At 44.4% G+C, this 24854-nt stretch overlaps 1 protein-coding gene across 1 annotated transcript; it reads right to left on the bottom strand.

Annotated features, from left to right (window-relative positions):
* Positions 1-3616: 3616 nt before the first annotated feature.
* On the bottom strand, positions 3617-15918 carry fdft1 (farnesyl-diphosphate farnesyltransferase 1). Its single transcript, XM_046298604.1, has 8 exons — positions 15698-15918; positions 13077-13174; positions 9762-9945; positions 6738-6866; positions 5701-5892; positions 5434-5610; positions 5117-5269; positions 3617-4984 (listed from the first exon to the last, which is right to left on the bottom strand). Exons 1-8 carry the CDS (start codon positions 15794-15796, stop codon positions 4760-4762), a joined length of 1257 nt encoding a protein of 418 aa, XP_046154560.1. The 5' UTR covers positions 15797-15918; the 3' UTR covers positions 3617-4759.
* Positions 15919-24854: the final 8936 nt, after the last annotated feature.

Raw genomic sequence — 24854 nt, 5'->3', positions numbered from 1 at the left:
GGACCCATGTCAAATCATTTCAGTCGCCTGAGGGGGAAAAGGCATTGTCGTGCCCTCTTCGCGGCTGTTTTGGTGTGTTTGGACCATGATAGTTCGTTGGTGATGTGGAGTACAGGAGGGGACTGGGCACGCAGCCCTGTGGGCCCCCGTGTTGAGGATCAGTGTGGCAGATGTGTTGTTACCTACCTTTACCACCTGGGGCTGGCCCATCAGGAAGTCCAGGAACCAGTTGCAGAGGGAGATGTTTACTCCCAGGGTCCTTAGCTTAGTGATGAGCTTTGAGGGCACTATGGTGTTCGAACGCTGAGCTGTAGTTAAGTAATAGCATTCTCACATAGGTGTTCCTTTTGTTCAGGTGGGAAAGGGCAGTGTGAAGTGCAATAGAGATTGTGCATCTGTGGATCTGTTGGGCCGGTATGCAAATTAGGGTGGGTCTAGGGTTCCTGGGATAATGGTGTTGATGTGAGCCATGACCAGCCTTTCAAAGCACTTCATGGCTACTAAAGTGAGTGCTACCTGTCAGTAGTCATTTAGGCAGGTTACCTTAGTGTTCTTGCACATAACGACTATGGTGGTCTGCTTGAAACATGTTGGTATTACAGAGGTTGAAAATGTCAATGAAGACACTTGCTTGTTGGTCAGCGCATGCTCGGAGTACACGTCCTGTGAATCCGTCTGGCCTTGCGGCCTTGTGAATGTTGACCTGTTTAAAGGTCTTACTCACATCGGCTACGGAGAGTGTGATCACACAGTCGTCTGAAACAGCTGGTGCTCTCATGCATGCTTCAGTGTTGCTTTCCTCGAAGCGCTCATAGAAGTCACTTAGCTCGTCTGGTTGGCTCGTGTCACTGTATCATCTTACACTGGGCATGTCTCAAATGACAAATGTGGCTTCCTCTCCTAGTCCCCTTTACTTTGTCCATAATGAGAAAGACACAGACATATAGATGAAAGCTAAGCTAGGCTTCTGTCATATTGTTTCATATTTGCTATTACGTCTTTTTAGATCAGTGCAGTTGAGGTAGAGAATACAAGGGGGGAGGCAACTTTAGACTATTGAGATTTGCCCAGTTTACTATGATTGAATGTGACAACATTGTCAATATGTATCTATACTGTACATAAACACAGTACAGCCATCTTAGTTCTTGCTATGGAGATAGACATACACTTATAAAACACATCAAACAGAACCATTGTGTTGTCATTACAATTGCTATTGACTCTGACATGAGATTAAAAAATAACATTACAAACCAAGTCAAAAGAAACAACAGACTACATATGTATGTTTGTTAATCTCAATGTCCTGTATGTGTGTGCAAGCTGTGTGCTTTAAATTTGTGTGATGTGTCTTAAGACTTTACTCAATCTCATTCACATTTCAAATTAAAGTTTCATTTGATAATTGCAATCCATTATAGCTCTATTGGTATTCTCACATTCAAAACATGTTGTAAAAAAATTGACAAACAGAACAAGGGCTGTGGTTACAAAATAACAAAAATCTACATAAAACTAAACCAAAACACTAAATTAGGAAAAGAGATTTGCCAGATACCGTGTGTATCTGACGTGAGTATGACAAGTGTAACGGAACGGAAGACTACTGCAATACACTATCAAACACAATAAGACAACCCTGCTACCAGTGACTCCCATAGTACAGGCCTCTACGGACCATCACAGGTGAGTTAAACAGGACAGGTGAATGGGAGGGTAAGATTCCTCCAGGGGAGAGGGAGAACCAGGCCTCAGGAGAGAGGGGAGCATCTCAGTCGTGCACCCCATGCAGGGTGAGGGTTAGTCGGGATTGAGTGGGCTCAATGGCCCGGCATGTCTGCGGTGCCGGGAGGTTGTCCAGCTGTAGTGCTTAGGTACTGCCAGCTGAGGGCGGCGAGGATCATGTTAGGGGATAACAATATGGGGTAGAGTCCTCTCCTGTATTTATTTTATTTTATTTCAACTTTATTTAACCAGATAGGATAGTTGAGAATAAGTTATCATTTACAACTGCAACCTCGCCAAGATAAAGGACAGCAGTTCGAAACTTATAACACTTAGTTACACATGAAATGTATTTTACCTTTATTTAACTAGGCAAGTCAGTTAAGAACAAATTCTTATTTTCAATGATGGCCTAGGAACAGTGGGTTAACTGCCTGTTCAGGGGCAGAACCAACATACAGTAGAAAAAAAGAAAACAAAAAGTCTATGCAATGAGTGCAAATGAGGTAAGATAAGGGAGGTAAGGCAATAAATAGGCCATGGTGGCGAAGTAATTCCAATCTAGCAATTAGACACTGGAATGATAGGATGTGCTGAAGATTAATGTGCAAGTAGAGATACTGGGGTGCAAAGGAGCAAGATAAATAAATAAATACAGTATGGGTATGAGGTAGTTGGATGGGCTGTTTACAGATGGGCTATGTACAGGTGCATTGATCTGTGGACTGCTCTGACAGCTGGTGCTTAAAGCTAGTGAGGGAGATATGGGTCTCCAGCTTCAGCGATTTTTGCAGTTCGTTCCAGTCATTGGCAGATGAGAACTGGAAGGAAAGGCGGCCAAAGGAGGAATTGGCTTTGGGGTGACCCGTGAGATATACCTGGTGGAGTGCATGCTACAGGTGGGTGCTGCTATGGTGACCAGTGACCTGAGATAAGGCGGGGCTTTACCTAGCAGAGACTTGTAGATGACCTGGAGCCAGTGAGTTTGGCCATAAGTATGAAGCGATGGCCAGCCAATGAGAGCGTACAGGTCGCAGTGGTGGGTAATATATGGGGCTTTGGTGGCAAAACTGATGGCACTGTGATAGACTGCATCCAATTTGCTGAGTAGAGTGTTGGAGGCTATTTTGTAAATGACATCGCTGAAGTCAAGGATCGGTAGGATGCTCAGTTTTAAGAGGGTGTTTGGCAGCATGAGTGAAGGATGCTTTGTTGCGAAATAGGTAGCCGATTCTAGATTTAATTTTGATTTGGAGATGTTTAATGTGAGTCTGGAAGGAGAGTTTATAGTCTAAACAGACACCTAGGTATTTGTAGTTGTCCACATATTCCACACAGGGGTTTTGTCCCGGGACGGGTCTGTCAGGGACACCTCTGTAACAGGGCTCTTTCCGAAGGTTGATAACAAGTGCCCTGAAAGTTACTGGCCAGGTCGTAGTTGTAAATGAGAACTTATTGTCAACTGGCCCACCTGGTTAAATAAAGGTGAAATATTTTTTATTATTTTAATTGTAAAACGTTTTCCTTGGATTGATACAATTTATTTAAGTCAAAGTTAATGAGCATCAGATACTCACTGGAATTATGTCTGCATTGAACCAATGTTAGAAAACTAAGAAAAAAAACATTCACCTTACAATCAATTTGAGTTATGAAATGTTTGAAATAAAACATAGTCTTACATAAATGACAACAACAGGTTTAGAGTGTTTCCCCCCAGGACTTTGAACTAGCATGACTTGAACTCATCTTTAATGAATGTACAATTTTACTGTCTGTAAACTATAAAACTATCATCCATTGTCTTGTAGGATAAGTCAATCTCCCCAAAAAACTGGGTTATCTTACAAAGGACACTGATGAGGCAGAAAAATAAAATAAACATTCAGAAACACTATTGTCTTTTATTCTTTTTTCAATGATATACAAATTAAAAGATCACATTACATAGCAATATTCATGTCTTCTTTGGTTGTGTACAAGGATACACCACACTATTGTAGCCTTCCTACTCACCAAAGCTCTGTCTTAAGGACACTTAGCAGCCTGCTACTATGTGCTCTGCTGCAATCCTGCTTCCACCAGTCTCTGTATCGTCTTACACTGGGCATGTCTCAAAAGACAAATGTGGCTTCCTCTCCTAGTCCCCTTTCCTTTGTCCACAATGAGAAAGACACAGACATATAGATGAAAGCTAAGCTAGGCTTCTGTCATATTGTTTCATATTTGCTACGTCTTTTCAGATCAGTGCAGTTGAGGTAGAGAATACAAGGGGAGGAGGCAACTTTAGACTATTGAGATGTGTCCAGTTTACTATGATTGAATGTGACAACATGTAGCTATACTGTACATAAACAATCATCTTAGTTCTTGCTATGGAGATATACAGACACTTATAAAACACATCAAACAGAACCATTGTGTTATTGAAAATAACATTACAACCCCCCCCCCAAAAAAAAAAAAAACAACTATAAGAAATGCACAATGGTTTAGTTGATGTTTCTTAATCGCAATGTCCTGTATGTGTGTGAGCTGTGTGCTTTAGGTGTGTGTGATGGGTCCAAGACTTTACTAAATCCTATTCACATTTCAAATTAATGTTTAAAAAAAAATGAAATTACCAATCCATTATAGCTCTATTGGAATTCTCCCTTTCAAAACATGTAACAAACAAAACCAGGGTTGTGGTTACAAAATAACTAAAATCAACATAAAAACAAATCAAAAAAACAAATGAGAGATGTGCCAGGTGCCGTGTGTATCTGACGTGAGTATGACCAATGTGTTAGAAAATAATGTTACGGAAAGTAAGACTGCAAATCACTATCAAACACAATAAGACAACCCTTGCTACCAGTGACTCCCATAGTACAGGCCTCTACAGACCATCACAGGTGAGTTAAACAGGACAGGTGAATGGGAGGGTAAGATTCCTCCAGGGGAGAGGGAGAACCAGGCCTCAGGAGAGAGGGGAGCATCTCAGTCGTGCACCCCATGCAGGGTGAGGGTTAGTGGGGGTTGAGTGGGCTCAATGGCCCTGCATGTCAGCAGTGCCGGGAGGTTGTCCAGCTGTAGTGCTTAGGTACTGCCAGCTGAGGGCGGCGAGGATCATGGCAGCGGAGAGGTACATGGGGGAGAGGTGGGCAGTCCGGGAGGCCAGGGTGGCTTGGGAGAGAGTCCTCTCCTGGATCACACCCAGGATAAACAGGGTTTTGTCCCGGGATGGATCTGTCAAGGACACCCTCTGTAGCATCTGGAGAAAGAGAGAGAAAAAGAAAGAGCGAGAGAGATCAGAAAACTCAAACATAAAGTAAGAACACACACTCAGATGCACAATAACACAAACAAACACAATTGAATACATGACACACCCAAAGACACACACCTCCTGGCTGTATTGGGCCATGATGCTTTGCACAGCACCCATGTTGGTGGCTTGCATCATGAGGGTGACGGCCTGACCCTTCCTGATTTTCACCACGCCCTGGAATACTTGAGGGTTGTTGTAACAGGCTGAGAGGGTCGCTATCGCCATCACCTGGACATTATTGAGACATACAGTACAGCAAAATGAAATGCTTCCTGAGGATCCTGACTCAAACAACCAGGAATGAAAAGTGAAAATGTGAATGGAAATGCAACTAGCAGCTTTCTCCAGTGGGAATGTACTTTGAAATGTAACATTTCAATGGTAGCATTTACCTGTGGTATGGCGCAGAAGTTGAAGACGCTCTGGTTGCGTAGGCGTGCCAGATAGGTGATGACATCAGGGACGTGGCGCAGGGCGTCTGTCACCAGCAGGTTGAGACAGGACAGGGCTGAGGTCAGCTGGTCAGACTCTGCCAGGTCCTCCAGACGACACGCAAACTGACTCCATGCCTACAGAGGGACATGCAACACACACATTAACTACACACACCCCATTAATGACACATACAGTGCACACACACACACACGCAGTGTAGTTACCTCTTGTGGCCAGAAGGCCCTCGCCACCTGTATATCCTCCAGGTAGTCTCTGATGATGTTGGTCTTCTGGAGGAACAGGCCCATGGAGTTGGCCAGCTCTGTGTCCTTGCCCACCTCGGGGTCCTCCAGCTGGGAGGCAGAGAACAGCTGGGACAGGCCTATACCCACCAGCCCTGCCACATAGTGACAGTACTGCACAGGGGGTAATGTTAATACACATGTATTTAACACTCAAAAATATATTACAGACTGGTGTGAAGTGTAGAAATCAGTGGGTTTACATGACTTTCATGTAGCATCAAGCTATTTGTCATTTGATACACGTCAGGCTACCACTAGGTTATAGTGACACACGTCAGGCTACCACTAGGTTATAGTGACACACGTCAGGCTACCACTAGGTTATAGTGACACACGTCAGGCTACCACTAGGTTACAGTGACACACGTCAGGCTACCACTAGGTTACAGTGACACACGTCAGGCTACCACTAAGTTACAGTGACACACGTCAGGCTACCACTAGGTAATAGTGACACACGTCAGGCTACCACTAGGTTATAGTGACACGTCAGGCTACCACTAGGTAATAGTCACACACGTCAGGCTACCACTAGGTAATACAGTTACATATCAGGACATTATTTTTTACAATATATCATATCCTATCGTTTTGACAATATCGCAATATTATTTTTGCGCTTGTTGGCTGTACCTGCACCAAAACTCCAGTATTGTTCCTTCATAGTTTGTTCTCCATCTTCTTTTTCAATAGGGAGCAAATCGGTTTTAGCACTTTTATTTCTGACTGATCAAAACTTGTTTTCTAATCCTCCCTCGTCTCTGCAGCAGACATGTGGTGAGCAATGTTTGGAACATCGCAATTAATCACAGTATCGAATTGCAATACATATCGTACCTTAATAATATTGTATCGTGAAGTCCCTGGCAATTCCCAGCTCTACTATTAACCAGCAAATGTGAAGCTGTTAGTCTAACACGTGTATAATGCTTGCCTAACATTAAGGTGACATTTACCTGGTCCCACTCCTTCATGGAGCCCACTTTCTTCTCCAGAAACTCAGCCATTCCAACTCCCATGCGGTGGCAGATGTCCGAGATCACATCCTGGTATGCCTGACCCAGGTTCCTGAACTCCAAGGAAATCTGAACAGAAAAGAGATTAATTTAAATACACACGCACATAGCATGATGACAGATGCCCATTGTATGATTTCTGCTACATATTTCATTGTCATGACAGTGTTATGCAATCCTTAGGTTAAAAAAAGGCAGGCTTATTCCACCTGACTGGCATGTAGCCCTGTCAATCACCCTTCAAACCTCTGTTCATCCAACCAATCAGGGAGCTTCGATGCACTGCAGGAAAACAGCTCTGCTCACCTCTAGTTAGTGCATGTTTTTCCATTGCAAAAGAAGAAGCAAATAGTTGTGTTGCTGACAGACTGTGACATTCTGTTCCTAACTGAAGTGTTGTCCATCCATTGACAAGTAAGTGTTGGAAATGCTATTGGGTGTAATATACACTGATTATACAAAACATTAAGAACAACTGCTCTTTCCATGACATAGACTGACCAGGTGAATCCAGGTGAAAGCTATGAACCCTTAGTGATGTTACTTAAATTCACTTTAAATCAGTGGAGATGAAGGGGAGGAGACAGGTTAAAGAAGGATTTTTGAGCCTTCAGACAATTAAGACATGGATTGTGTATGTGTGCCATTAAGAGGGATAATGGGCAAGACAAAATATTTAAGTGCCTTTGAACAGAGTATGGTAGTAGGTGCCTGCCACACCGGTTTGAGTGTGTCAAGGTCTGCAACGCTGCTGGGGTTTTCACACTCAACAGTTCCAAGAATATGTATCAAGAATGGTCCACCACCCAAAGGACAACCAGCCATCTTGACATAACTGTGGGAAGGATTGGAGTCAACATGGGCCAGCATCCCTGTGGAACGCTCTAGACACCTTGTAGAGTCCATGTCCTGTCGAGTCACATAGGGCGGCGCACAATTGGCCCAGCATTGTCCGGGTTTGGCTGGGGTAGGTCTTCATTGTAAATAAGAATTTGTTCTTAAATGACTTGCCTAACTCCAAGTCAATCACATTTCTGTGAAATCAAACTGTCCACTTAGGAAGCAACACTGATTGACAATCAATTTCACATGCTGTTGTGCAAATGGAATAGACAACAGGTGGAAATTATAGGCAATTAGCAAGACACCCCCAATAAAGAAGTGGTTCTACAGGTGGGGACCACAGACCACTTCTCAGTTCCTATGCTTCCTGACTGATGTTTTGGTCACTTTTGAATGCTGGCGGTGCTTTCACTCTAGTGGTAGCATGAGACGGAGTCTACAACCCACACAAGTGGCTCAGGTAGTGCAGCTCATCCAGGATGGCACATCAATGCGAGCTGTGGCAAGAAGGTTTGCTGTGTCTGTCAGCGTAGTGTCCAGAGCATGGAGGCGCTACCAGGAGACAGACCAGTACATCAGGAGACGTGGAGGAGGGCAACAACCCAGCAGCAGGACCGCTACCTCCGCCTTTGTGCAAGGAGGAGCAGGAGGAGCACTGCCAGAGCCCTGCAAAATGACCTCCAGCAGGGCACAAATGTGCATGTATCTGCTCAAACAGTCAGAAACAGACTCCATGAGGGTCCGACGTCCACAGGTGGGGCTTGTGCTTACAGCCCAACACCGTGCAGGATGTTTTTCATTTGCCAAGATTGGCAAATTCGCCACTGGCGCCCTGTACTCTTCACAGATGAAAGCAGGTTCACACTGAGCACAGGTGACAGTCTGGAGATGCCGTGGAGAACGTTCTGCTGCCTGCAACATCCTCCAGCATGACCAGTTTGACGGTGGGTCAGTCATGGTGTTAGGTGGCATTTCTTTGGGGGGCCGCACAGCCCTCCATGTGCTCACCAGAGGTAGCCTGACTGCCATTAGGTACCGAGATGAGATCCTCAGACCCCTTGTGAGACCATATGCTGGTGCAGTTGGCCCTGGGTTCCTCCTAATGCAAGACAATGCTAGACCTCATGTGGCTGGAGTGTGTCAGCAGTTCCTGCAAGAGGAAGGTATTGATGCTATGGACTGGCCCGCCCGTTCCCCAGACCTAAATCCAATTGAGCACATCTGGGACATCATGTCTCGCTCCATCCACCAACCAGTTGCACCTCAGACTGTCCAGGAGTTGGCGGATGCTTTAGTCCAGGTCTGGGAGGAGATCCCTCAGGAGACCATCCGCCACCTCATCAGGAGCATGCCCAGGCGTTGTAGGGAGGTCATACAGGCACATTGAGGCCACACACACTACTGAGCCTCATTTTGACTTGTTTTAATGACATCACATCAAAGGTGGATCAGCCTGTAGTGTGGTTTTCCACTTTAATTTTGAGTGTGACTCCAAATCCAGACCTCCATGGGTTGATAAATTTGATTTCCATTGATAATGTTTGTGATTTTGTTTTCAGCACATTCAACTATGTAAAGAAAAAAGTATTTAATAAGAATATTTCATTCATTCAGATCTAGGATGTGTTATTTTAGTGTTCCCTTTATTTTTTTGAGCAGTGTAATATATATATATATATGTTACATTTTATTTATTTATATATATATATATATAAAATGTAATGTTTACATTCTCTCTACGTTGCTAGTAGATTTCTATATTATTGCACATGTATTTATCTTAGTATCTTGTAATAGGTCCTCATGATTGTATTGTTCCTCCCTTTTTGGAACCACGTAAAATACCTCAAATGGAAGCAGATGTGTCCACATGTATGTGGTGGTGACAAAGTGTACAGTAATGGGCCTCAACATAATATTCTAACCCGACAACACTATAGTGGGCAGATCTAACTGAATCCGTTTGAAGTAACTAGCGGTGAGGAGTCAGAAGCCAACCACACAGACGAGTGTGCGATAGTTTTGACATGTTCCTAGTTCTCGACGGATTTAGAGACCAACAGATTTTTACACTTTATGTAGGGTTATATAGTACGCAGTAGTGCCAGCGGTTCCACTGACCGTGGGGAAGTCCTCCAGGACCCGCCTGTCCTTCTCGTGGCTCTCAGTGAAGCACCAGTTGGCCTGGTAAAGGTACGTGTGGAAGTCATTCAGCATGGGCACCTTCTTCTCCAGGGGGATGGTCATATCATCTTCCACTGTGTCAAGGGCACGTAGGACCAGGTAGAAGATACACACTGCATGCCTGGACAAAAAGAAGGGACAGGGGAAGAATTCATTGATATGAGAAGGTTAGGACCTGCTTACTGAAAACCTAACTGTTACAGAGTGAGCCGGCAAGGGCTGACACCAACCCTGGGTATTCAGGAAGGAGCTGACAGACACCAATATTTAACTTTAATGTAACACTTGACATGTGATGTTTGGTATGACGCTTAATACATTTTACTGCAGGGACTTGTGTGTGAACTAAATACTGTCGGTCATCTGTTTAGGGAAACTGCATGCCATTTGAATGATGTAAAAAAATACAATTAATCAACCTTCCGGAACACACTTTGCACTTAAAACCAGCTGTGTCACTTCTGTACACTGAACCGTGGGATTAGACAATGTACAAATGGCTGCAATAGAAGCCGTTTGTTTACATTGAATTCCACCGCCAAAAAATCAGTTCAGTAACCGCAGGCCTACGCTACAACTTGCCTACAGCTTGTGCACTTGCAGTCCATACTGTATGTTTGTCACTTGAAGTTTAGGTTATTTTACTGTCATATCAAAATATGTTTGTTCTTAAGCCCTAAAGAGGTAAAGAAGTGAACTAAAGGTCAAAACTGATTACTGACCATATGTTCCAGGGTCAATAATAAAAAATAACCTAAAATCCTCCAAGTTCCAATATCTAATTTTGTCTGGCATGTGCCAACGTGCTGCCATGGTTCCTTACTTGGACAGGCTGCAGAGACACCTCTTACTAGGGAACGGCAAAGGTTCAGGTTGCTGCACAGTCACCCCTTTAGTTTTTACACTGCTACTCGTTGTTTATTATCTACGCATAGTCACTTTACCCCTACCTACATGTACACATTACCTCAATTACCTCAACTAAGCTGTACCCCTACACATTGACTCGCTACCAGTACCCCATTATTGTTAGTGTTACTTTAAAAAAAAATGTATTTAGTAAATATTTTCTTAACTGCATTGTTGGTTAAGGGCTTGTAAGTAAGAATTTCATGGTAAGGTCTACCTGTCTACCTGTTGTATTCAGAGCATGTGACAGATAAAAATGTATTTGATTCGAAGCTCTAGTCTAGAGCGCCCATTAAAATTATGTTTAGGAGTATTTTTAAACTCGCTCTATGGTTAAAGTAGTAAGAAATATATGTCATTATTGTAAAAATCTATGACTGTGCTTAATTTACTATCATCCTAAATTAAAATATTAAATTAGTTTGACATGTTGAATTATTTTATATTACTCTAATTTCCCTATGGTGGACAGAACGTGTTACTACATTACACAGACAAACATTTTCACCACACAATATTTACAGGAAATAAACATCCTTTTCACCTCAGATTGGTGATGATAGTGTAAATGTTTATAGTAATCACAATAACGCAAAATTGATTGCTTAAAAGAGACCAATATCTTTGCTTTAGTACCAGTGTTTTTGTCATATGCGTGGCAGGTCATGCCCTGCGTTCATAACCAATTGGGAAGGTCGAATTTACAACGTACAACTGGGAAAAACCCACTTCAATGCCACTCCAACTGGTAATTACTGGTGGGAAACTCGACTATCATCCCTGAACTTTGACTTCTCCCACATGCTGACCTCTGATGTCGTCTACTGAGGAAATGACCTCGATTACAGCACTTTCGTCAGTTCAATGCAACAATAAAAATTATTTATAAAAGGCAATCTATTAATATGGTTTTTGAACACTATAATAGGAGCATGATAGCTGTAATTTTATTTATAGTTGATGCAGTTTGTTGGCCATTAGCCAATCGCCGTTTCTCAACGAGATCAAAACATGTGAATGCATCCAACTGGTATTCATGACTTCACAACTAACAAGATCTACCTTCCCACTTGATTATGAACGCAGCATTAGAACGAGCCTGTCATTTTCCAGGCCACGGTGGGAAGACAAATGTGGGGGCTCCTCCTACAAAAAACATCTAGGGCCTCAATGCCACACAGATTTGAGGGTCACACGATCACAGAAATGTGTGCCAAACCCTGTCACTATTTAGAAATTGATGTGAGAATATGATTTGACGAAGTTAGCCAGTAGAAAAAGGATTACAGAAGGAAATACAACACTTTAACAGGTTAAGACTTTTCCTACTAGTTCACTTCGGAAAATCATTCTCACATTGATTTCTAAATAGCAACAGTGGTCATTTGACTTTTAAAACCGTGTGTGGTATTAAGGCTAGAGACGTTTGCAGGAAGAGCCCCAGAATTGTTTCTCATCGTCGTGGTGCCATTGATTTCAATACAAATAGATGCGAGTGATTCATTTGTGTTGAAATGTTAGGACCGGCACACTGAAAACCCAACGGTTACAGACTGAGCAGGCAAAGCCTGACACCAATCCCGGTATTCGGGAAAGGGCTGACACCAATCCCGGCATTCGGGAAAGGGCTGACACCAATCCCGGCATTCGGGAAAGGGCTGACACCAATATTGAACTTTAATGTAACACCTGACATGTGATGAACAGTATGGTATGAAGCTTCATTTTACTGCAGGGACTCATGTCTCAACAAGGTGTGAACTAGCTACTGTAGGTCCTATGTGTAGGGAAACGTCATGCCATTTGAATGACAGCTGTAAAAACCTGTAAGCAACCTTTCAGGAACACGCACAAACACACACAATGTGCACTTAAAACCAGCACTTCTGTAAACCGAATGGTGGGAATAGACACAGTGCTGCAGCAGGGGAATATGGCTGGCTGTAATATAATTATAAGCAGTTACATTGAATTCCCCCGCAAGCAAATCAGTTCAGTTACAGTAGTGCCCTACAACTTGCCTACAGCGTGTGCACTTGGCTATACATTTGCTACTTTGTAGGCTAGTTTAGACTACTTTTCTGTCATATTAAAATCAGTTTCTTTTCCAGATTTAAAATGGGTAAATAAGCGAACTCAAGGTCAAAACTGACCATTGTTCCAGGGTCAATAATAATACCCTAAAATCCTCCCAAGTTCCAATAGCCGATCACATTCTTGTCGTGTATTTGCCAAAGTGCTGGCATTCAGCTGTCATGGTTCCTTGTTTACTTCGACATGCTGGAGACACACCCCTTACCTGCATGGTTGGAGAGCAAAGTTGGCAAGGTTATGCAAACTTACCGTAACTCTCCGTCTAGCGCCTGGATAACAGCGGCGAAACTGCGACTGGTCTGGTTCAGATAGAGGTAGCATGTCCGCAGACTCTCACTCATGGATTCCTGGCAAGAGAAACAGAGAAACACGGGGTGTCGGTAAGAGCCTACTGTCCGCAAAGCACTGGGGCGGGCGGCCCAACATCCCTCCTGCACGCCCCTCTCGCCCAGCCGTCCCCCGGAGAGAAGGGACCGTGAAGCGGGTCCAGGGCTCCGCGGGGTGACGCAGAGAGAGCGCTTGAACACCGTGAGAGAAACCGGACACTTGCAGCAAGCTCCGGCCATATGAGGAAAATGGACGCTCAGCCTTCCATGAGCAATTTAGACAACATTGTTGGCTATCCAGTTATTAATATCCGTGGTATTAATTCGTGCGCGCAGTTCAGCAGAGGACATGGAGTGTTACTCTGTAGCGGGGTGAAAACTTTAGGAAGTTATAGACTTTGCAGGGCGGGGTCAATCGGTGATCTTTAAACAAGTCTCACGGCCTATACAGTCTCCAGACCAGAGTAATAAATCCATCCACATGCCTCGAAGAATTTGTCCACGGGCGCACCCATTGAGCGCAGCAGTAGGCTGTGATGCAGTTTGACATCGGAGCCCCTCCCACTTCAGTCATAACACAGCAGTGTTTTCTGCAAGAGTAAGCAGTACCCCCCCGAACAACATGTAACACACCATACGCCATGTTTGCTAAACATTGGACACAGACCTATCAATTCCCCAAAATAATGATCATGCACATCATTATTCACACATAACTAAACGTTTTATTGTGTAAGTCTATGTCTTTCTCTGCAATCGTAATTTGAATTAGGTAGGCTTATTTGGCCAACCCAGTGACGCATAAGAAGTTGCTTGCCTACAATTTCCTCTTACCAATTTTCTCAACATTGCAAAACGCATGAATATGGGGAAATGTTGAGCTGACTGACAGATGATGCTGTACTGTCATCTAGTGGCAGTCAGTAGCAAAAACAAAGTGGTTATATTATGCCAGTTGTCTCCAACTGACGGCCCGCGGGCCTGGTTTTATTTGGCCGTATTCCCACGCATAATGGACAGATAAACAGTATGGGATCATATAGAAATGTAAGCAAGGTTTGAAATGATTGTGTTTTAGTTCAATATTATATCCGTTTGGACGTCTTGCGGTCAATTTGCAGTTTGCAAATTATTTGTAATTATGTTCTGGACCCTGACCATCCACTCAATAAAAAATCGTCCAGCGGCCGAATCTAGTTGATAATCCCTAAATTATGCCCATCGTGGACTGGCAGGCTGCTCTGAACTCAAGACGCACACTATTGTGCACTAGCCAGGGGAAGCCACCACGCGCTTTCAGATTTTCGCATGTAACTGGACTCTTGATTCAAGAACATCGCCCCCCTTTAATTGACACCTGAAGTGTCTTATTTCAAAGCTAGCTCTCGTCATAAAATACTCTCTATTTGGCTATAACGTTATGATAGTGTCATTCATCCATCATAAAGGGAAATCCTACTGGACATTCACAGTGGTGTAAAGTACTTACGTAAGAATACTTTAAAGTCCGGGTTAGGTTTGACCGGGGTAAGCCGTCATTGTCAATAAGAATGTATTCTTAACTGATTTGCCTAGTTAAATAAAGGTTAGATACAATAAATAACGTTTTTTGGGGGTATGACATTTACTTCAACTTTTTATGTACATTTTCCCTGAAACCCAAAAGTACTCGTTACATTTTGAATGCTTAGCAGGACAGAAAATGTTCCAATTCGCACACATATCAAGAGAACATCCCTTGTCATCCCTACTGCCTCTGATCTAGCAGACTCACGAAACACAAATGCTTTGTTTGTAAATGATGTCTTGAGTGTTGCAGTGTGACCCTGGATATCCGTATGTTTTTTGGTTTGCTTAATATAAGGAATTTTTATTATTCATACTTTTACGTTTACACTTAAGTATATTTAAAACCAAATACTTTTAGATTTTTACTCAATTACTATTTTACTGGGTGACTTTTACTTGAGTAATTTTCTATTGTCTACTGGACATTCAACTATCATCATTCCAGGTTAAAGCGGTGTTTAAAGTGTCGGAAATCAGGCATTACCTGCGCCGTCAAACAAACATGCGCACAGCATCTGCTCCCGGAATGAACCCTCAAAGGCTATTATATAACGCAAATCCCAGCCATTAAGTCAATGGTTATCCTTCTCTCTAGCCTGAACTGCGCATCTATTATTTATTCTAGGCCTACACAATACAAACATTGCTGTGAGAAATAGAGTTAGAATAGGCTACCCTTCTAGTTCATTCAGGTAGTTAGTTGACAAGGTAACCTATTACTGTTACTACTGTGCCATTGCTCCTGTAGAATGTGTCTACACATTTGATGAAGCCAGAAGCATTGTTGTGTAGAAAATGCAAGTGGGCCAATGTTAAAGAGATGCATGGATACAGACTGGCACTGTTAGCGCACACATTGTGTTGTGTAGGTCTATGCTATTCCAAAATGTATAAGAAACTACAATAGCGAGTCGCGCCGTAGCCTAGGTTACAGGTAGGCAATAATCGGGGGGTTTAGAGCAGATAGCTACTCACATAGTCCAACTTGGGCATCACAGTGCGACAGCCCCCCATTTTAAACTTGAACAGGTTGAATATTTCCTCCGGGTGTCCTAACGATTTTACGATATCCATGTTTTATCTTTTGACCACACGTACGCCGATGATGCTTTCTTGTATCGTGTGCTTATTCCACTCAAGTGCGCTTAAAACATGGCAATATTTTCTCCATTCAAACGTTGAGCCGCTGAGCTATAGAGCAGCCGGCCCCTTTCTACCGGAAAAAAAAGTCGTCAGATCGAATGACGCCTGTGATTGGTCAGAAAATCATGGGCTCAGTGCCCGTCGACCAGTGGATGACTAGAGCGGCTGGTGTGACGTCCCGCCCCGGCCGTGTTTCTCCAAACTGAGGCATCTGATTGGATGATAAGTTGTTTAACGCGAGAGACCATCCGGACAGAGTGTGACAGATACTGTTGTTATGTCACACTGTACATCACCAGTTTTAATAACCAAAAAATATTATGTTATTCTAAGACCAAGTCAACAGCTGCTCATGTCCTACATTTTAGGCTAATTTATTTATTATAATGAATTGATCAACATTCCCTTTTTGTATGTATAATGGGATAGTTTTCATACAGTAGACTGGCATGACCTGTGTGTATGCTTGTGAAGTTGTGCATTTGTGTGTGTGTGTGTGTGTGTGTGTGTGTGTGTGTGTGTGTGTGTGTGTGTGTGTGTGTGTGTGTGTGTGTGTGTGTGTGTGTGTGTGTGTGTGTGTGTGTGTGTGTGTGTGTGTGTGTGTGTGTGTGTGTGTGTGTGAGAATAATAAAGCTACTGTATATGTGTTGCACATTTCTACATTAGAAGAAAACAGAAAACAAAAAAAAGTTTTCAGATTTACACTTGTACAGTAAAGCCTACTGAACCTGTAACTGGGGCAGGGGACTGGCTAAACTCTGCTTTTCTAAATAGCCTACAGATTAGTGAGCTACACCAGCAGATTCACTACAATTTAGTGGATCAACCTAAAATATACCTTTCACCTGAAGGACTTGAATCCCCCTCCCTGTCTCTCTCTCTCCTCCCCCTCTTTCTCTTCTCTCGTCTTCTTCTTCTCTCCCTCTCTCGATTCAATTCAAGGGGCTTTACTGGCATGTGAAAGATATGTTAACATTGCCAAGGATAGTGAAATGGTTAAACAAAAGTGAAATAAACAATACAAAGTGAACAGTAAATATTACACAAGTATCAAAAGAATGAAGACATTCCACATGTCATATTATGTCTATATATGTCACACCCTGAACTGTTTCACATGTCTTTGTGCTTGTCTCCACCCCCCTCCAGGTGTCTCCACCCCCCTCCAGGTGTCGCTTGTCTTTCCCATTTTGACCATTCTGCCTGCCCTGACTCCGAGACTGCCTGCCGTTCTGTAGCTTTTCACCCCATCCTGGATTATCGACCTCTGCCTGCCCTGACCCCGAGACTGCCTGCCGTTCTGTACCTTTTCACCCCATCCTGGATTATTGACCTCTGCCTGCCCTGACCCCGAGACTGCCTGCCGTTCTGTACCTTTTCACCCCATCCTGGATTATTGACCTCTGCCTGCCCTGACCCCGAGACTGCCTGCCGTTCTGTACCTTTTCACCCCATCCTGGATTATTGACCTCTGCCTGCCCTGACCCCGAGACTGTCTGTCGTTCTGTTCCTCACGTACTCTGATCTTGATTATTGACCTCTGCCTGCCCTGACCCCGAGACTGCCTGCCGTTCTGTACCTTACGGACTCTGATCTTTATTACTGACTTCTGCCTGCACTTGACCTGTCATTTTGCCTGCCCCCTGTGATTGTAAGAAACGTTTGTTTCTTTGACACCGTCTGCATCTGGAACTTTTCCTGAAACTTGATAATATACAGTGTTGTAATGATGCGCATGTAACGGAGTGCGTACTGGCAGCAGAGAAGTCAGGGGCAGGAGAGCGAAAACTGATTTACAACAGTGTTGTTTCATAAACATAAAAAACACTGTAAACAGAACAATCAATGAATTGGTCAAACAAAAGCCGGTATCCACCAGCATAACATACACAAGCACTACAAGATACAATTCCGGACAAGGACATGGGGGAAACAGAGGGTTGAATACACAACATGTATTGGATGGAATTGAAACCAGGTGTGAGGGAAGACAAGACAAAACCAATGGAAAATGAAAGGTGGATCGGCGATGGCTAGAAGGCCGGTGACGTCAACCGCCGAACGCAGCCTGAACTAGGAGAGGGACCGACTTCGGCGGAAGTTGTGACAGAGCAAATAGTTCAAGTACAAAAGGAAAAACAAATTAACCTCAATATGGGTAGTATTTACACTGGTTGTGTTCTTCACTGGTTGCCCTTTTCTTGTTGATGTGATTGCCCACTGTGGTATTTCATCCAATAGATATGTGAGTTATTTGTGGGTCTGTGTAATCTGAGGGAAATATGTGTCTCTAATATCATCATACATTTGGCAGCTCAGTTTCCACCTCATCTTGTGGTCAGTGTCCTCATATTTTTTTTTAACCTTTATTTAACTAGTCAGTTAAGAACAAATTCTTATTTTCAACAACAGCCTAGGAAAGGTGGGTTAACTGCCTGTTCAGGGGCAGAATGACAGATTTGTACTTTGTCAGCTCAGGGGTTTGAACTTGCAACCTTCCGGTTACTATTCCAACACTCTAACCACTAGGCTACTCTGCTGCTCCACATAGCTTGTCTTCTCTTTAGAGCCAGGTCTGCCTTCGGCGACCTTTCTCAATAGCAAGGCTGAGCTCACCGAGTCTGCACATAGTCAAAACTTTCCTTAATTTTGGGTCAGTCACAGTGGTCAGGTATTCTGTGTACTCTCTGTTTAGGGCCAAATAACATTCTTGTTTGCTGTTATTTTTGTTAATTCTTTCCAATGTGTCAAGTAATTATCTTTTTGTTTTCTCATGATTTGGTTGGGTTTAATTGTTTTGCTGTCCTCGGGCTTTGCGGGGTTAAATCTGCATGCATTATTTGGTGTTTCACATTGTATTGTCAGGTCGCAATTGTAAATGAGAACTTGTTCTCAACTTGCCTACCTGTGTTATGCAGGTGAATGAGGACCCAAAAGCGACTTGGCGAAAACAGAGTCTTTAATCCAGTTTAAGGAAATAGCAATACTCCTAGACAAATCGGAGCGGTAAATAAAGCATAAAAGACAATACCACTCGTAATCACGAGAACTGACTGGAGACTCGATAATAAACTGCAGGTTGCCTCGGGAAGGCACTTGACCGTAGCAGACTCAGACACCTGCTCACCACGCAGCATCTGAGGGAAACACGACACGACAGGGCGATACAAAGACACAGCACGGTGAACAATATACAAGGATCCGACAGGACAGAAACGGAAAACAAGGGGAGAAATAGGGACTCTAATCAGGGGAAAGATAGGGAACAGGTGTGGGAAGACTAAATGATTGATTAGGGGAATAGGAACAGCTGGGAGCAGGAACGGAACGATAAGGAGAAGAGAGAGAGGGAGGGAGAGAGAAAAAGGGGAACGAACCTAAAAAGACCAGCAGGGGGAAAACGAACAGAAGGAAAAGCAAAATGACAAGACAATATAAGACAAAACATGACAACCTGGTTAAATAAAGGTGAAATAAAAAATAAAAAATAGTACATTGAGGATATTTTTGCAGAATTCTGCATGCTGTCTCAATTTGCTGAGGAAGTTAGCTGTGATACTGATGTTGAGGCTGAGGTATGTATAGTTTTTTTGCTCTAGGGCAACAGTGTTTAGATGGAATTTTTATTTGTGGTCCTGACAACTAGACCTTTTTTGTAACACCATTATTTTTGTCTTACTGAGATTTACTGTCAGGGCTCAGGTCTGACATCTGTGCAGAAGATCTAGGTGCTCCTGTAGGCCCTCCTTGGCTCACTCTCTCTCTCACCTCCCCCTCTCTTTCTCTTCTTCTTCTCTCTTGCTCTCTCTTTCTCAAATTCAAAATGTTTCGTCAGTAAAGCATCACTGTATACAATATACATTGTATTAAAATAATACATAATAGTAATATGAAATAGTGATAATAAAAGTAATTATAAAAAATAAATACATAGAAATCTCTCTCTCTCACTCTCTATTTCTCTCTCTGTCTCCAAATTTCTTCCCCCCTCTCTCCCTCTCCCTGTTTCTCTCTAACTCTCCTTTTCTCTCATTATCTCTCTCTGTTTCTCTTTCTCTCTCTGTTTCTCTCTCTCTTTTACTCTCCCACTCTCTCTCTGTGTGTTTCTCTCTCTCTCTCTCTCTGTGTTTCTCTCTTTCTCTGTTTCACTGTGGAAATGTGGGTAAGTACCCGCCTAAGCCCAGTCCACACAGGCAGTTCTGATCATGAAATATTATTTAAGTAAGACAGTGCCGCGCTAAGCCTGTCCAACATTTTATTCAGCAAGGCTCTTTGACTACTCGTGCTGTTTTTGAGGAGGCCTATCGATACAATCCAATCCTCTGTCTGTACATTCCATTTAGAGAACAGGAACAGAAATAAACCTGCAATAAATCCAGTTATAAACAGCTATTGTAGGCCTGCCATCTGCAGGGATCTGAGCCCCAGAGGAACTACTTCATGTTTAAATTAGAATGAAACCTGAGGCAAGCATCACACCTGGAGCACAGATTCAACACAGACATTTTGTGTCAATCCCAAACGGCAGTGGAGAAAAGGGTAATAGAGATATTATGAGCAATAATTACTCCTCCTCCTAAATATGTGTTCCTTTAATTCCCACACTCCCTTACAGGTATTGACATGAACATAACCAAGGCTATAACGATAGGATATCATTTGAGTAATAGTCAAGGGTGAAAGAGTATGATATACATCCCAGAAAATAGAAAAGGCCTATAGGCATGAACCCATACTGTGTGTCGAAAAGCTACATGTACATGTCAAGAAGGTATTTACAACCATGGATGAACTTGCCAGACTGGATATGGGCCTAGTAGCCATCCGTGAGATCCTTTTACTGTTGCTGAACTACTGTTTATGCATTGGCTACACACAATGATTGGCTGGCAAAAGGAATTCATCACTGCTTTGCATTTAAGGCCAACACAAGGAGGAGCATAAATACAGACTCGTGCTATACATTATATGGTTACTTTTCATAAAGGAGCCTTGACAAGCAAAGGAGGATCTTCTTAGCGATCCATGGCTCTGCCTGTGTCTAATACACAAGTCTACTGACTCATGTGTTGGACGACAGATACTTGAAATACTGGACTATAGTCAAATACATTTGATCAGCTAACTGAAGCACAAGTCAACTGAAATTGGTTTCAGTGTTTTCTGAGTTGCCTGAGGCAAGAAGTCAAGAAGTCAATAATACAATGGATTTTCCCCAGAAGGTAAAGAAATACTTACTATTCTTGTAACAATCGTTTATAATAATATCATTATTTTAAGTAATCATGTTCTTATCATGAGATACAGTTGAAGTCGGGAAGTTTACATACACTTAGGTTGGAGTCATTAAAACTTGTTTATACTCGTTTTTCAACCACTCCACAAATTTCTTGTTAACAAACTATAGTTTTGGCAAGTCAGTTAGGACATCTACTTTGTGCATGACACAAGTAATTTTTCCAACAATTGTTTACAGACAGATTATTTCACTTATAATTCACTGTATCACAATTCCAGTTGGTGAGAAGTTTACATACACCAAGTTGACTGTGCCTTTATTAAACAGCTTGGAAAATTCCAGAAAATGATGTCATGGCTTTAGAAGCTTCTGATAGGCTAATTGACATAATTTGGGTCAATTGGAGGTGTACCTGTGGATGTATTTCAAGGCCTACCTTCAAACTCACTGCCTCTTTACTTGACATCATGGGAAAATCAAAAGAAATCAGCCAAGACCTCAGAAAAGGAATTGTAGACCTCCACAATGGTTCATCCTTGGGAGCAATTACCTGAATGTACCATGTTCATCTGTACAAACAATAGAACGAAAGTATAAACACCATGGGACCACGCAGCCATCATACCGCTCATGAAGGAGACGCGCTCTGTCTTCTAGAGATGAACATACTTTGGTGAGAAATATGCAAATCAATCCCAGAACAACAGCAAAGGACCTTGTGGAGATGCTGGAGGAAACTGGTACAAAAGTATCTATATCCACAGTAAAAATGAGTCCTATATCGACATAACCTGAAAGGAAGGAAGAAGCCACTGCTCCAAAACTTCCATAAAAAAGCCAGACTACGGTTTGCAACTGCACATGGGGACAAAGATCGTACTTTTTGGAGAAATGTCCTCTGGTCTGGTGAAACAAAAATAGAACTGTTTGGTCATAATGACCATCCTTATGTTCGGAGGAGAAAGGGGGAGGCTTGCAAGCTGAAGAACACCATTCCAACCATGAAGCACGGGTGTGGCAGCATCATGTTGTGGGGGTGCTTTGCTGCAGGAGGGACTGGTGCACTTCACAAAATAGATGGCATGATGAGGATGGACAATTGTGTGGATACATTGAAGCAACATCTCAAGACATCAGTCAGGAAGTTAAAGCTTGGTCGCAAATGGGTCTTCCAAATGGACAATGACCCCAAGCAAACTTCCAAAGTTGAATTAAAATGGCTTAAGGACAACAAAGTCAAGGTATTGGAGTGGCCATCACAAAGCTTTGACCTCAATCCTATAGAAAATGTATGGGTAGACCTGAAAAAGTGTGTGCGAGCAAGTAGGCCTACAAACCTGACTCAGTTGCACCAGCTCTGTCAGGAGGAATGGGCCAAAATGTTACGGTTTTCTTCCGGTGAAGGAGAGGAGGACCAAAATGCAACGTGGTTATTCATAAACATCTTTAATAAAGATAAAAATACGAACAATATACAAAAACAATAACGTGAAAAACCGAAACAGCCCTATCTGGTGCAACAAACACAGAGACAGGAACAATCACCCACAAAACACTCAAAGAATATGGCTGCCTAAATATGGTTCCCAATCAGAGACAACGATAAACACCTGCCTCTGATTGAGAACCACTCCAGGCAACCATAGACTTTCCTAGACTACTTCACTAATCACAATCCCATTACCTACAAAAAAACCTAGACAAAACACACCACATAAATACCCATGTCACACCCTGGCCTGACCAAAATAATAAAAAAACACAAAGCCCCCTCCCACCCAAAGGTGTGGATTCCCGGCCGCACACCTAAACCCATATGGGAGGGTCTGGGTGGGCGTCTGTCCACGGTGGCGGCTTTGGCGTTGGATGTGGATCCCACTACAACACAGTCTTAGTCCGCTTACTTCGCATCCTTAGATTGGCGACCCTCGCCGCCGACCTTGGCCTACTAACCTTAACCAAGGGCCCCACTGGACTGAGGGGCAGCTCAGGACTGAGGGACAGCTCGGGACTGAGGGGTAGCTCGGGACTGAGGGGTAGCTCGGGACTGAGGAGTAGCTCGGAACTGAGGGGTAGCTCAAGACTGAGGGGTAGCTCAAGACTGAGGGGTAGCTCAAGACTGAGAGGAAGCTCAGGCAGGTTGATGGCTCTGGCCGATCCTGGCAGACTGGCGGCACTTGCGGATCCTGGCAGACTGGCGGCTCTGGCGAATCCTGGCTGACTGGCGACTCTGGCGGATCCTGGCTGACTGGCGACTCTGGCGGATCCTGGCTGACTGGCAACTCTGGCGGATCCTGGCTGACTGGCGACTCTGGCAGATCCTGGCTGACTGGCGACTCTGGCAGATCCTGGCTGACTGGCGACTCTGGCTGCTCCATGCTGACGGGAGACTCTGGCTGCTCCATGCTGACGGGAGACTCTGGCTGCTCCATGCTGACGGGAGACTCTGGCTGCTCCATGCTGACGGGAGACTCTGGCGGCTCCATGCTGACGGGAGACTCTGGCGGCTCCTTGACAGACGGGAGACTCTGGCGGCTTCATGACAGACGGGAGACTCTGGCGGCTCATGACAGACGGGAGACTCTGGCGGCTCATGACAGACGGAAGACTCTGGCGGCTCATGACAGACGGGAGACTCTGGCGGCTCATGACAGACGGGAGACTCTGGCGGCTCATGACAGACGGGAGACTCTGGCGGCTCATGACAGACGGGAGACTCTGGCGGCTCATGACAGACGGGAGACTCTGGCGGCTCATGACAGACGGGAGACTCTGGCGGCTCATGACAGACGGGAGACTCTGGCGGCTCATGACAGACGGGAGACTCTGGCGGCTCATGACAGACGGGAGACTCTGGCGGCTCATGACAGACGGGAGACTCTGGCGGCTCATGACAGACGGGAGACTCTGGCGGCTCATAACAGACGGGAGACTCTGGCGGCTCATGACAGACGGGGGACTCTGGCGGCTCATGACAGACGGGAGACTCTGGCGGCTCATGACAGATGGGAGACTCTGGCAGCGCTGGAGAGGAGGAAGGCTTTGGCAGCGCTGGACAGGCGAGGCGCACTGTAGGCCTGATGCGTGGTGCTGGCACTGGTGGTACTGGGCCAAGGACACGCACAGGAAGCCTGGTGCGGGGAGCTGCCACCGGAGGGCTGGTGCATGGAGGTGGTACTGGATAGACCGGACCGTGCAGGCGCACTGGAGCTCTTGAGCACCGAGCCTGCCCAACCTTACCTGGTTGAATGCTCCCGGTCACCCTGCTTGTGCAGCGAGGTGGAATAGCCCGCACTGGGCTATGCAGTCGAACCGGGGACACCGTGCGCGAGGCTGGTGCCATGTAAGCCAGCCCAAGGAGACGCACTGGAGACCAGATGCATAGAGCCGGCTTCATGACACTTGGCTCGATGCCCACTCCAGCCCGGCCGATACGAGGAGCTGGTATGTACCGAACCGGGCTATGCACCCGTACTGGAGACACCGTGCGCACCATAGCATACCACGGTGCCTGCCCGGTCTCTCTAGCCCCCCGGTAAGCACAGGAAGTTGGCGCAGGTCTCCTACCTGGCTTCGCCATACTCCCTGTGTGCCCCCCCCCCCCCAATAATTTTGGGGGGGGCTGACTCTCGGGCTTCCATCCATGCCGCCGTGTTCGTCTCTCCAACTCCATTCTCCTATAACCCTCCTCGCACTGCTCCAGCGAATCCCAGATGGGCTCCTTCACTCTCGCTGGGTCGACCGCCCACC

Source organism: Oncorhynchus gorbuscha, linkage group LG14, assembly GCF_021184085.1.
Source record: "Oncorhynchus gorbuscha isolate QuinsamMale2020 ecotype Even-year linkage group LG14, OgorEven_v1.0, whole genome shotgun sequence".
NCBI classification, from domain to species: domain Eukaryota; kingdom Metazoa; phylum Chordata; class Actinopteri; order Salmoniformes; family Salmonidae; genus Oncorhynchus; species Oncorhynchus gorbuscha.
The sequence above is the reverse complement of the archived record's forward strand: the minus strand, read 5'-3'. Positions and strand labels throughout refer to the sequence as shown.

Bases quoted from the DNA above. Each gene is read 5' to 3' on its own strand.
- fdft1 (XM_046298604.1), bottom strand. From the start codon at position 15,796: ATGGATATCGTAAAATCGTTAGGACACCCGGAGGAAATATTCAACCTG. The intron at 13,175-15,697 runs GTGAGTAGCTAT...TTCTCTTGCCAG, and splicing joins TGATGCCCAAGTTGGACTAT to GAATCCATGAGTGAGAGTCT. The intron at 4,985-5,116 runs GTGTGTGTCTTT...CTCTTTCTCCAG, and splicing joins TGGCCCAATACAGCCAGGAG to ATGCTACAGAGGGTGTCCTT.